This window comes from Abramis brama, assembly GCF_963993115.1.
Source record: "Abramis brama genome assembly, chromosome: 15".
In the NCBI taxonomy this organism is placed as follows: domain Eukaryota; kingdom Metazoa; phylum Chordata; class Actinopteri; order Cypriniformes; family Leuciscidae; genus Abramis; species Abramis brama.
Genome location: NC_139977.1, coordinates 8,790,679 through 8,805,585, shown reverse-complemented (window position 1 = coordinate 8,805,585; position 14,907 = coordinate 8,790,679). Strand labels below are relative to the sequence as shown.

The window sequence follows — 14,907 nt, the reverse complement described above, 5'->3', positions numbered from 1 at the left end:
AGAACTACAATCCCATGAAGCATTGCGAACAGCATAATCGAATTTTTCGCAGTGCTTCATGTGAGTGGGCGGAGTTAAAGAGCTACTTTGGAGCGTGTTGCTTTTTTTGACTCTGATTCAGACACTGACAGTAAAGGTGATGATGATACACAGGGCAACTTTTTGAGCAATGTTGCAGAGCAATGTTGACGTCAACGGGCAACCAGATGAGACACAGGGCGCACAACCCATCTAAATTATCCAGATAGAAATGTATTGCCCATTTTCAATGTGAAAGTGCCCAAGGAACAATCGCTCGGCAAGATTGCCCAGCAACATTGCTCAAAAAGTTGCCCTGTGTATCATCACCTTAAAATAAGCTCTGATTGGTGTAATTTTCTGTACAGCGTCATGGGTAATGTAGTTTTCATCAGGAATTCCGCTGTTAAACACGATTGTTTTAAAAGTAGGCTGAAATAATGCGGGCTGACGGCTTTAGTATGTCTGTATTTTAAAGGTTTATAAGTTATCATTCAAAATCAATTTCCCTATGGAGAAACGGAATAGAGTTTTTACGACAGTCTATGGGCGGAGCTGAATTGATCGACCTCTACGTAATAACGGCAGAGGCGGAGCAGGTTATTTGAAAGTGGCGGGCAGGGTCTTTCTTCAGAGATGCTAACGCTGTGCTCGGATTTGAATGGCAGAAACTGTTAAGGACGTCTGTCTTAACAAAAGATAACGGTATCCCGCGAGGGCGATTTAAGATTACCATTTTTCTTGTTTTATTTGAAACTGTTGTCAAGTTTGTGTAAAAAGGAACGTTTACTAACGTTACGCTTTACTCTTCGAGCCCGATAACAACAGACTAACGTTACGTTACAGGGCGGAAGGTAATGACATGCATTTTAAACATCCCGGTTTGTTGTATCAGCTCCTTATTTTGTTCGTGTGTTGTTAAGTTTAAATGTATTTTTATATGTAGAAAGTGTGTATAAAGATACATGTTAATGGCTTTAAGTGTAGGCTAGATCAGGACTTAGGCCTGTTGGATAAACCATAATCTAACAAGTTAACGTTAGTCATTAATGTTTTTTTCTTGAAGACTGATTTTGAGTTGAAGCAGAAATTCTGATTGTCTTTAAAAGGTCTAAAAGTATTAATTAACCCGTCTACAAATGAAGGCCTTAAAAATGTTTTAAATAATAAAGAGCAGAAAGACTTACTTTTATAAAGTGATGACATTAAATGTTGCAAACATGAATATCTTATTCAGTATTTTGCCTTGTTTTCTAATTCTAAATAAGTATCTATAAACATACTTAAATCAAGATGCAAAGAAAGATATGTAACGTTAGTCTTGTTTTCTGAGAAATTGAACAAAATTAAGTGAGTTTACACTTAAAACTAAAACCAATATCTATCAATTGGGTATTTTTTCTTTTTTCTGAGCCTATTTGCAGATACTTATTCTTGTTTTAATCATAAACTTACTTCATAAATTTCACAGAAAACAAGACTCCTCTTAAATCATTTTGCTTCTCAATGTATCTAGATTTAAGAATCTTTAGACAATTGCTGGAAAACAAAGACAAAAAAGAAAAAGGTAAAGTAAAAGCTATATCCATATTCCAGTTAGTTATATATTCATAGTTCGGAGCAGAGGTATTCAAGTCTTAAGCTTTTTGTTTTGTTAAAATAATAACATTTTATTTAAAAAATAATGGTCGGTAGGAGGTTGTATTTTGAAACTTTGAAGTGTTGCTAATGCAACTCATTGTGTGCTCCCTAGACATAAAGAGAACATATTGACGTGTGTTTCCTTCTCTTTAGTCCTTTTTGTTTTCGTTACTTGGTCTTGAAAAGATCTTTTAAAAAGTCTTAAATCTACTATTATAAAACCTGCAGAAACCTGCAGTTTTAGTCAGTTGCATACAAACTTAGACTGGGTGAAAAAGTAACTAAATATAAAACTAACTTTACATTGCATGTTGCTGTAGACCGCAATTAACTGTCAGCTGCACTAGTTTCACAAAAGTGGCTTTTTGTTGACTAACTTCTTCAAATACAAACTTTAATCTTTGGTTTTATTAATGTTATTGCAAAAAGTAGTTGGAGCCATTGATGGAACACATTAGGATTTAAGCACCTCCAACCCACAAGGCTACCGTAGTGTTTTGTTAATATGCAGGCAATTAGTGATGTCAAACTCCGAGTGCTCAACTATGTCCCTCGCTGACCTGGATTAACCCATTACTAAAGAATTGTAGTTTCTAGTTTCATGATGCAATTGAAAGAGGTGAATTGCAGGGTGCAATTTTGGGGGACTCTGGTTATCCACTAAATCCCTGATTTTTTTTTTTTTTTCACCCTTTTTGAACCCAGTCAGTGTGCCTTACAGAGCTTTTCTGACAAAGGAAAGCTGTGACGAGTGTCAGCTGTTTTGTCTAAAGTTGTTCAATGTCTAGTCTAAATGTTTCACATAATGCATTGTGAATTTGACAACTTTAAGCTTGCGTAGTGCAACAGGCTTTCCTTGGTGTCTTGGTGTCAGACTAATTATTCTTAGACACAGTATTAACATAATGGCAATAACTATGTAACTGGTCTGGTCTTGCTCTGTGCACACTGGCTTTGCAAGAGACAATATGTGAGTTGGGTTGTCATTTGTGTTTCAGCCTTATTTGCTCTTCCAGCATGACCAAGGAGGATGAGAGAGCCATTCCTGTGAGGGTTGCGCTGAGATGCCGGCCTCTGGTTCCCAAAGAGATAAATGAAGGATGTCAGTGCTGTCTTAATTTTGTACCTGGTGAACCTCAGGTGTGTATCATGAGATCTTGCCTATTTCATTCACTCTTTTGCATCAAAAGGTCATGTCAGTACTTAAAGATTCATGAAATCTTTTTTTCCTTCCCATTTCAGGTCATTGTTGGCGTTGACAAGGCTTTCACCTATGATTATGTGTTTGACCCCACAACAGAACAGGAAGAAGTTTTCAACTCTGCTGTGTCTCCTTTATTGTCTGGGCTTTTTAAAGGTTTGTAAAACAGTCCCACTAGGATTTTGCGGATTTCTGATTTTTTTTCAGCCTGAAGTGGCTTGACACCATGCTGGTGCAACCAAATTTAATGGTGACACCAGCACAGAAATACTTATGATCTCCTTTTTTGAAAATACAGAGTTGTGAGAGACAATAGCTTGCACACTGAGTCAGTACAGTGTGTATGTATTCAGTGATTTTTTTTTTTTTTTTAGGGGTGTAACGATATTCAAACCGTATGTTGGGGCTTTGTTGAGGTTGACCTCACTTTACATTGTCACAAAATGAAATTTTCCTCTGGCATTTGATTAAATAGTAGCCTAATTAGGGGTGTAACTGTACACGTATTCGTCCTGCAAATTTTTGTGTGTCTTCTGTGTACAAGACAAATACAGCGTTGTAGCCTAACCACCATTAACCACCAATAATTGCATTAAGCTCTGTTTTGTCACTTTCGATAAACAGTGTCATTTCAAATTATATCCATTTTATCATGAAATTCAAACAATAAATACCGTTTTGACGCTCTTTAAAGGGACTGTAAGTAGGAATTTCTCCCATCTAGTGGTGAAATTGTATTTTGCATTCAAACGAATAATGCTCTCCAGCGCCTCACTTTTTCAAATGCGCGTTGCATCTACGGTAGCCGTTATGTACCAAAAAGCTATGACAGGATGTCTTATAATAGCACTTCCGAGTTTTTCTTCGGGTGAACAGGTTTGTTATTTAAAACAAACTGAAACTTGAAACAACGAAAAAAGAATGTTACAGTATGAATTACTGACTGTGAAAAACGTTAACTAAGGTAGTAATAAAGCCTTTACTCGTTATATTTTTTGAAGTAGGCTACGTGCATTGTTAGATCATCATCATCAGAGCCTTCTCTAATGTTACTTTACTCAATAGCTGCTATTCATCAAAGAGCCTGTTTAACTTTTACTATAAATGTTCTTCTGTCTATATAATAAAGTACTTCTCTATATAATAAAAAACTTATATAGTTTTTTATTATATAAATATTATATTATTATTTTTCTGTCTATATAATAAAAAACTTCTCTAATGTTACTTTACTCAATAGCTGCTATTCATCAAAGAGCCTGTTTTACTTTTACTATAAATGTTCTTCTGTCTATATAATAAAGTACACAACCAAGTAATGAAAAGAAAGCTTGTAATTAAGACTGTAACATTGACTTACCTGTCGATAAGAAAGCAGGCAACTTCAGCGTTCTTTTAAAAGCTTTCTCCTGCATTAGCTATCCCGACATTAACCCTTGTTTTTGTAATCTCCGGTCACGTTTCCTTTTACGGTCTATTTTGGACTTTTTCGACGACGAGGACTCCTTATCCTGTGACTCAGCATATGTATGAATGAACGGTGTATAAATAACCGTACAGTGCAGCCTTTTAAACTTGCCGCGGCAGTGACAAGCGCCTCTCTCTGCTCTGCTTCTCCGCTTCTGCTGACTTCAGTCACGTGACGCCTGGCTCTGAACGAAAACGCGTTGTGGAAACGCGTTGGCCTAGTACTTTTTGTCCCTCTCTGCTATTATAGTTTTTCAAGATGGCGGAACTACATGGAAGCCTCCGTGGACCTACCCGTCCCATGTATATAAAGATAATAAATTGTTTGTTTACGAGGATTAGTCTGATCATTGGCATAGGTATTTGTACATCATTGAGGGCATATTTATTAATAAAAATATTGATTTTAGATAATAAAATACCTAAAAAGCTACATACAGTCCCTTTAATGTGGCGTGACAGATCACTATAAGCACCTCAGATTAAGCAGCAGTGCGAGTGAACGCCATTATCTCCTCCTAATAAACGTGAATGAAAGCTACAGTTCAACTTACTGAAACTTCTCATGTAATCGCTCAATCAGTGTTTTAATGGTGAAAGATATCACTAAAACAGCTTGTAAACAATATCCCACGTTGCATTACATTTACCTCATTTGTTAGTTCGCCAGAGAAATTAACTCTTTCGCTAAGCACTATATTAGCCTACATATTCATTATGTTTTACTTAACTTGTTAGTGATGTCTTGATGATATAATGTATGTTTAAAATGTCATGAAAATGATTGCCAGTGTGTAAATGATTATATTTCAACAACGAATTGGAGTAAAAACATAATTTTACAATTAAACGTACAATATGTAATTTTTTTCGCCGCTAGGGGTCGCTAACCTCTTACAATAACAAAGGCGTAGATTGATGACGCAACATTTGCTAAGAATTATGGATCTTGTCGTCAACGTTAAGCCGACCGATCTAATAATGTTTATGGATGAGTAAATACATAGATGTTTTTATCATGATTGTGATATGAAGCAGGTCGGGATTGCTAAGAGACAGCTATCAGCTCCACACGCGACGCGAGTCCCGCGGATATAAAAGGAATATGGACATTTCATTCTACCGAACTACACGCAGAATTACTACTCGCAGGTCAGTTTATTAGACAAATTAAACTTGTGAGGTAACGCAGCGCTGTTTCACTTGGTCTAACATTACACTAGCACACTAAACTGCATTTAAATGTGTTGAAATGTAACGTTATGTGTTAGTTTGTCTGTATGAGACTAGCAGTAAGCTAGATCAACATTAGAATAACATACAGATCATATTCTAACATTTTATCATTGTTGAGCTATATAACATTGATTAGTTTTATGTAAATGTGCTCACCTGTTTAATAAAGTACATGTAGGAGCGGTCGAAGTCTCTGACGTGGAGCTCTCGTTTATATACTGTCTATGGGAGCTCTCGGCATCTCGAAAACACCGCGCTGATATTGATTCTCGTTTTAGTTCTCCTTTTTTATCCAAAGTCTGCTTGCCATGGTCCATAATGTTTGAACGAAACAACAACAGTGTGCAGATAGTCATTACGAACTACACAGTTGTCCACGTCTGTCGTCCTTGGTTACAGTCAGAGGGCTCTGGTTGCTATGGCAGTACGAGCGGAAACCAGGGAGAACGCGGATATGACGCCATTGACGGCGACAAAACGGAAATAAAGAAACGGGACGTGTCTTCGAATTAAATTACAAATTTCTCTTGGTTTGAAAGTTGTTGAAAACAATTGGGATAATGTAAGTACACAACGTAAAAATATATAACATAGATATTGTGATTTTTGCTATTTTTAAAGCAAAAAATATTGGCCTTTTAAATTTAGAAATTAATGCAAAAACTGCCTTATGTGCAGTTTACATGTTAGCATACAATTTGTTATTTGGGTGATTATTATATCTAAAAATAAATAGCAACTGAATTTAGGCTAATAGTTCTGTTGTTAAGCTTTAATATTATAATAATGTGCAAGTAAGGGCTCAGTTTACAGCATTAGCAGAGATATATATTTTTTTTATCCTTAAACTTTTAATTATAACTGAATTCATTTAAAGACAGAGACACAATTTGTTTAGTAAACCACTGTTTATAAAAAAGCAATTTTCTGTTTAGTTTTCTCCCCCCTTCTACACCGAACCGTGACGTCAAAACCGAGGTGTCAGTTTTGTGTACCGTTACCCGCCGGGAAGAGGAGAGAGTTCTGTTTTATTTCGCTCATTAAAAGCATCAAAGCTTCCCATAAATGCACGCTTCATATTACCATTACACGCAACACAATATACCCATGGTTTTGTTAGCTCAGTGTAAATTACACATATGGTATTGTACACGCATCCTGTGATGGCTAATTTAATGCACGAATATATGCACAGCCATTTGCATTTGTTCTCTGCATCGAAAATTTATATGAACTCGCTGTTGCATCTGATAACTTTTGAGACTTATTTTACTGCGGTATACATGCCATTTGGTCGGATAAAGTGCTGTAAAGACCGGTTACACTCACAGTGTGCATGAATCGGGTTTGTGTCGAAGACTCAGGATCTATTGAAGAGAACTTATGTGATGCAGAAACTCTTACAAAGCCAAAACAAACACCCGTATTCAATTTGTTCTATTAATAGATCTCACTTACTGTATGCAATCTCACTGTTTGAAGTGCCTGTCAATCAATGTGTGCTGACATGAATAATTAAGCAAGGTGTCTTCTTATAGGATAAGGATACGCAGTCTCATGAATAATAATGAGACTAGTCAAGTCAAGTTTAACTTGACTATAGTTCTTGTACTATAGTACAAGAAAACATCACATCCTGTGACGTTGACACAAAGACGAATTTAAACCCGGAAGTTGAAAATAGGTTAAAATTAACTAGTTTTCTCCAACAATCAAAACTAATGGATGGTAAGATTGCCTTCGGTGATGTTCAACACTCATAACTCTGTTAAAATCTCAGAAAATTTGGTTTAGGGTTTCATGACCCTTTAATGTGTTGATTGATTTAACACAATTCTTAATTCACAGTAAAACGCAATGAACGTGCGCCACTTAAACTTTCGTTTTCAGCTAATTTCATGATCAAAGACCGTAATGGGAGAAAGAGCGGCATCAGCACTGGTAATATAATTTAGTCTCACTATTTTTAACGAAGACAACTGTAGGCGAGTTTTCATTACAGATTTGTGCAAAACTTTTGCAATATTTTCAAAATGTTGCAAAAGTTTTGCGAAATGAGTGTTTCCATTCATGGCAATGGAAGTTAGTAGGTTTATGTATATCCAAGCCACCGCACTAGTCAGTATTTTTAATAGGACACACGTAAGTGTGTTATCCAAGCATTATAATTTTCAAAATGAAAATTATGAAAGTCTACTCACCCTCAATTTGTTTGAAGACATTAAGAATGTCGGTAATCAGACAGTTGATGGACCCCATTGACTTCCATAGTAGGAAAAAAATACTATGGAAGTCAATAGGGTCCATCAACTGTTTGGTTACCGACATTCTTCAAAATAAAATCTTTTGTGTTCAGCAGAAGAAAGAAATTCATAAAGTTTTGAAACAACTTGAGGGTGAGTAAATGATGACAGAATTTTCGTTTTGAAGCGAACTAATCCTTTAATAAAGAAAGTCCCTTATAATTGGGAGCGGCACATGAGTTGTTCTGCTTTAAAGGGATTGTTCACTTTGAAATTAAATTTTGGTATGTTTTAGCTTACCTCAAGGGCATCCAAGATGTAGGTGTCTTTTTTTCCGCAGTAGTTTCAATTTTGATATTTTTAGGTCAAACCGTTCTTGTCTGTCAGTCATATAATGCAGGTCTATGGTCACTGTCTCAAAGAGCATGCACAGAGTCCAAACTAAAACAATTCCCCGTCGTCCAAATTAAACAATTCCCCATCGTAAGTACACATTGGCCTAAGACACGAAACGAGCAGTTTGTGTGAGAAAACGAACAGTATTTATATCGTTTTTACCTCTTATACACAGCCACGTCCAAGTGATCTGATCTGACGTGTACGCAGACTGGTGCATAGATATATACACGATGTCGTTGGATCACTTACTCGGCCGCATCTCTCGCATGAAGCAAAGAGGTTGGAAAGAAAACAAATACGTGTAGGTTGTAAATGATTTATTTGGGAATATTATGCATTACACTCCATTGTTCAAATGGGCCTCCCTCATAGGAATTTGTCTTTCCTTTTGAAACATGAGTTTCAAAGCCTCTGTGCTGTGTATGGTCAGTTAATTCCTGCTTGCTTCAAAATCGAATTTACGATAGTATTCACTGCGATGTATAACGACAGGACGGTTGAACACCTATCTATTAATTTGTTTGTATAAGCTGTAATAGGCCGGGAGCCAGGTCCACTCCTCAGGATGTTTTTTGCTACCTTTTTTTCACTATTATTTCCTATTATCTTATACCTTGGGCCATCACAAGTTGATAATGAGCACCCCCAACTCGGCCCCGTTTGGTCTCAGGGGCCAAAAAACACCCTTTTTGGGAAAAGCTTTTGGCGGAATGATGTAATTGTGAATATTAAGGTACTGCAGCTACATAAATGGCCATATAACCCTAAAATTTTGCATGGTGTATCCTGACACATAGGGGAAACTAGCAGAAAAAGATTCTGGGTATTTCTGCCTTTTTGCTGTCAAATATCACCCTCAACATACCCCAAAAGACAAAAAAATGTCTGTCCGCCTGATACATTGTTATCAAAAGTGATCATTTTCAAGCATTTTATTATACATATCACTGCCTCAAATGTACATGAAAAACTTCCCAAGTTTATAAGCTTCAATTTAAGTCCAAGATGACCTTTCTATCTAGAGGATTATAGCTGGTATAACCAAAGTTCTCCACTGTACCTCAAATCGGAGAAAACAGAACTTTCAAGCATTACCATTCCATATTGGATTAAGCATATTTTTTGCATGTCTTAAACAAGAGTTGAGACTTGACTTATGTACTGCTATACTATATGAAGTGAATTGCATGAAAAGTGAGTAATGTTGAGGAGGGCCGGTGGGTTTAGCTTATGTATTGAAACATTATTTATTACTTATTGAAACATAACAGTATCAATAAATAAGCTAAAGTAAACCTAAAAAAGTATTGTATTTACTTGGAAATGTGGTACCCAACATTATGCAGATTTATGAGTCTTTAATAAATAACTTATTGACAGCTATGTACAAAAATATGAATTATACAAGATCATAGCTTTGGTAAGAATTATTTTATTAATAATTATTATAGGCTTAAATGAAAATATTCTGACAGTGATACTTGATAAAAACAGGTAAAACCATGCATGGCTACTCACTCACTACCACTGTATAACAAAATGCCTAAACACAGGTAAAAACTATACACAAAATGAATTGTATATTCCTCTACCCACCTAATTAATCCACTGCAATATAAATGACTATAAGATAGTATTCAGTATAAATATTCCACATTTCTGCCCAAACCATAGTAAATTACTACAGTACATTCATGGTAAATGTTTGTAAAGCTGGTGATTAGGGGATTTAAAGTCTTCTAACTTTGTTCATGGCACAATGTTTCTGCTGTTTACCTCATCAGTCATGTTGGGAATGTTGAGGCTGCTTCATCAGATTTAAAACTAGTTAAATCATTGAGTGAGTTGTGGTTTGTAACAAAGGTGTGTCGAATTGAACAACTTCTCACTGGATGTTGCAATGCTGTTTAATAATAGTGTCAAGCACCGGGAGTAAACACAACTCCTTTAAGCTCGCGTTCCGTTACCCACTGGGCAGTGCTGCGCAGTTCAATGTAAACTAAACTGCGAGTTGAACTGAAACTAAACTGAAAACAGCGCTATTTGTTCTATATTTGTTGTTACTGACCGAGAAACAGCTTCAGATGATTCAGTGACAGGGCGGTCCGAACGAATCTGAATCGTTTCAGACCATTATGCAAGCGCATTTGGCCAATTCATGGAAAGGAAATAATTTAACCAAAGATCGAACAAAAGATTCGCACCATTCACAAATGATTGGTATCGCTGGTTAGGTCGACAGAAATACAGGACACACATAATAACTGCTGAAATATTCGGACTGAAAACGTTTCTCAGGTTAGTCGGAGTGCTCATGGTACGCACTGTGCGTATAGACGTACAGCTGCACGCGCCACTACGGCCACTCGCATATCTAACCAAATGTAGCCACACCGCCAGGAGAAGAGGCGGAGGGAGGTTGGAGTGACTTTGGGCCAGATGGAGATGATTGAATTGAATAGCGCTGCCCTAGGTGGACTGGGGTCAGGGTGCAACATAGGGTACATTCACACAAAATCAATTAACCAAATGTGAGATTTATTAAAGTCCACAAAGTCCTCGCAACACAAGGAATAAAGATGACCCTAGTGTGCAGTCTGTTATCAAAAAGCCAACCTTCAATAGAGCAAACGTTAGTAACCTTCTGTACAGGTAAACATTCTTTACAGCCAAATGGCGAAACGTCTCGGTTACATATGGTAACCCTCGTTCCCTGAGGGAGGGAAAGGAGACGAACGTTGTGACCGACTGATAGGAATCTCGCTAGAGAGGCCAATCTACTTCGAGTAAAACTAAAACGAGCCAAAACACATTGGCATGCAGTCATTTGCATCGGCTGTTCAGCCTCGCAGCGCAGGTACAGTATATAATGAGCAGCAGGTGCGAGGTGAGTTCCTTTTTTGCTGAGGAGCCAAGCCTGGTAAGCTGGCCTCCTCGGCAGGCAGCAGCAGATGTGACGATGGGATGTACGTCTCCGTTCCCTCCCTCAGGGAACGAGGGTTACCATATGTAACCGAGACGTTTCGCCATTTGGCTTACACAGAGCGAATCTGTCACTGTTGTTCCGTGATAACCCATACAGTGAGATTATTGGATAACACTGGGAAAGCGTGCCCTTTCTATGGAAGGGGAACGCTGCGGAAGCCACTTTCTTCGAGGGAGTTATGTGGAAAAATACATATGGACTAGCCCGAAGGTTGTACTGCATATGAATATTGGGTAACTTAGCCCAAGGGAAAGACACGGGGCTTCGATTAGGAGCAGCCGTGGAAGTATACACAAATGGAATCCCCGTAGGGTCACACATATGGAACCCAGCCTAACACCTGATCTCTGAAGGGAGTGGTAGGAACCTTGGGCATAGACAGGCCGAGGTCTCAGTACAACATGGTTGTCACCAGGCCCGAACTCTAGGCACGATTCGTCGACTGAAAATGCTTGCAGGCCCCCTACCCTCTTGATAGAGGCCAGTGCAATCAGCAGCAAAGTCTTCAAGGAGAGAAGCTTTAAATCTGCTGACTGCAAAGGCTCAAAAGGAGCATCCTGAAGAGCTTGAAGCACCAGGGAAAGGTCCCAAGAGGGTATGGAGGGGAGACGAGGAGGGTTTAACTGTCTCGCCCCCCCTAAGGAACCTGGCGACCAGGTCGTGCTTTCCAACTGATTTGCCATCTATGTGGTCGTGATAATCTGAAATAGCGGCAGCATGTACTTTGAGGGTGGAGGGAGACAGCCTTCGCTCCAACCCTTGCTGCAAGAAGGAAAGCACGGACCCTATCGAACATCTTCGGGGGTCCTCTCGGCGAGAAGAAAACCACTCGACGAACAGGTTCCACTTCAAGGCACACGTCTCGTTGGCGGCGACTGTGCAGAAGTGATGGTGTTAAGTACCTCTGGTGGTAAGTCACCTAGAACCAGAGATGGAGTTTCCAGAGGTCTGGACGTGGGTGCCATAGGGTGCCCCATCTCTGAGTCAGAAGGTCCTTCCTCAGAGGAATAGGCCAGGGAGGGACTGTCACGAGGAGCATGAGTTCTGGGAACCAGGTCTGGGTGGGCCAATAGGGGGCCACCAGAAGGACCTGCTCCTCGTCCTCCCTGACTTTGCACAGGGCCTGTGTAAGTAGGCTCACTGGGGGGAACGCATATTTGCAGAGGCCCCGGGCCAGCTGTGTGCCAGTGCATCCGTACCGAGTGTTCCCTCAGTCAGGGAGTAAAACAGCTGGCAGTGGGAGGTCTACCTGAGCCTCCCCGAACTCTCTCCAGATCAGCTGAACTGCCTGGGGGTGGAGTCGCCATTCTCCCGGGAGCACAGCTCGTGATAGCTCGTCGGCCACACGGTTGAGCACACCGGGGACATACATGGCTCGAAGTGACCTCAGATGCTTCTGACTCCAGAGGAGGAGATGGCGGGCGAGTTGCGACATGCGACGAGAGCGTAGACCACCTTGTCGGTTGATGTACGCAATGGTTGCAGTGTTGTCCATATAGACCAGCACGTCTCTGTCCTGTAGCGGCCTCTTTAAGTGGCTCAGAGCGAGACGTACTGCTAGCAACTCGAGGCAGTTGATGTGCCAATGCAGTTGAGGGCCCGTCCACACCCCTGACACTGCATGCCCGTTGTACGTTGCACCCCAGCCGGTGGCAGAGGCGTCTGTGAACACCACAGCATGCCTGGACACCTATTCCAAGGGGACTCCTGCCCGCAGGAACGAGGGGTCTGACCACGGGCTGAAGGTCTGGCGGCACGCCGGTGTGATTGTCACCCGGTGAGTGCCGTGATGCGCACGTCCTGTTCTCTCATGGGAACAAGGGCCCCCTCCGTGACTTTCGTGAAGACACGGGGAGACAGGGACAGCCCGAAGGGCAGGACCTTGTACTGATATGCTCGACCCTCCAACGCAAAGCACAGAAATGGCCTGTGTCAAGGAAGAATCAAGGCATGAAAGTACGCGTCCTTCAGGTCGATCGCTGCAAACCAATCTTGGGGACGGATGCATTTGAAAATGCGTTTCTGCGTGAGCATTTTGAACCCACCACCTTTCTTGGGTACAATGAAGTAGGGACTGTAGTGCCCTGACTTCATATTGGCTGGAGGGACCGCTCTATCGCATCCTTCGCCAGTAGGACTGCGATCTCCACTCACAAGTCTTACCAGCTGTGAAAACGGCCTTTGAGTGCTCTCAAGCGCACCTTACCAGCTGTGAGAACAGCTTTTGTTTGCTCAAGTCAAAACAAAAAGAAAAAGAAAAGAAAGAGAGAGAAAAAAGACAGCTCACGCTGCTGTGCTGTGTCACCCGCACCAGTGTGGAGAGGTCCGAAGAAGAAGCTCGCTCAGTAGTGATGGGGACGAGACCGTCTATGCCGAGTCCGAGTCAAGACCGAGTCTTTGAAGGGTCGAGTCCGAGTCAAGACAGAGTCCGTTGGTTTTCAAATTCAGTCGAGTCCGAGTCAAGACCGAGTCTTTGAGGAAGCAAGTCCGAGTCGAGACCGAGTCTTTAGGAGTCGAGACCAAGACCATAAAAACATATCAGTTTTCATATTCATGATTTAATATCACCCCAGTTAATAATCAACAGTTAGGCCTACAGACTAATCTAGATTGGGAATTGTTTAGAGGAGCAGTCTTAACGTATTAATATGGACTATGCTTTTACTATCATTAAAAAAATCCCTACCACATGCATCATCTTCTGCCTATTTTTCTAAACTGCTTCAACAACTATCGCTCAGTTTCACAATCTCCTTGAAGATATGTAGAACACATTGAAGTGCTTGGCTCCGAAGCAAAAAACTGAAATGCAATCGCACCTTCTGCTCATTATATTCCCGCCCTGCGGGGCTGAACAGCTAAGGCAAATGATTGCATGCCAATGTGTATTGGCTCGTTTTAGTTTCACTTGAAGTAGATTGGCCTCTATAGCGAGATTCCTATCAGTCGGGTCACGATGTATGTAGAGAGTGACCGACCGATAAGGGAACTAAAATACAGCTCAAATGTAAAATAGAAAACATTTATTTCGTTCTTAGATTTTTTTGCTGCTTATCCATGGTGTACTTCGACGACTGGTCATGTTAGTGTATTGTATTAGTGTAGAATATAAATATTACTATATTACGAACCAGACTGACTTTATTTTCTGTCACACGTCTACAGAAATTTTTATTGAGAATTAACAGAGGTATAGATGTTGATGTCTTATTGAAAATGTTTTCGTTTGAGGTCACCATCATGGAGAGCATGAAACAGATGATGATTTGACTGATGAAATCTATACGAATATAGATGAAAATGAGGAAGAGGAGGAACATGATGATTGAGAGTTTATATTCTACACTAATACAATACACTAACATGACCAGTAGTCGAAGTACAGCATGGATAAGCAGCAAAAAGATCTAAAAACCAAATAACTGTTTTCTATTTGATGTTTGAGCTGTATTTTAGTTTCACCATTTGGCTGTAAAGAATGTTTACCTGTACAGAAGGTTACTAACGTTTACTCTATTGAAGGTTGGCTTTTTGATAACAGACTGCACACTAGAGTCATCTTTATTCCTTGTGTTGCGAGGACTTTGTGGACTTATGGAACCCATATGGAATGGTAATGCTTGAAAGTTCTGTTTTCTCCGATTTGAGGTACAGTGGAGAACTTTGGTTATACCAGCTATAATCCTCTAGATAGAAAGGTCATCTTGGACTTAAAT

At 39.9% G+C, this 14,907-nt stretch overlaps 1 protein-coding gene across 3 annotated transcripts in view; it reads left to right on the top strand.

Annotated features, from left to right (window-relative positions):
• Positions 1-604: 604 nt before the first annotated feature.
• kif4 (kinesin family member 4) overlaps positions 605-14,907 on the top strand; it is a 102,117-nt gene continuing 87,814 nt past the window's right edge. The window contains exons 1-3 of one of the 3 annotated variants that reach the window (XM_084137533.1): positions 605-723; positions 2,658-2,799; positions 2,902-3,016. In XM_084137533.1, coding sequence (XP_083993659.1) covers positions 2,677-2,799; positions 2,902-3,016 — 238 coding nt within the window. In that variant the 5' untranslated portion in view covers positions 605-723; positions 2,658-2,676. Of the gene's footprint in view, positions 873-2,657; positions 2,800-2,901; positions 3,017-14,907 lie in introns of all 3 variants that reach the window. The other 2 variants (XM_084137532.1, XM_084137534.1) reach the window with 2 other exon arrangements.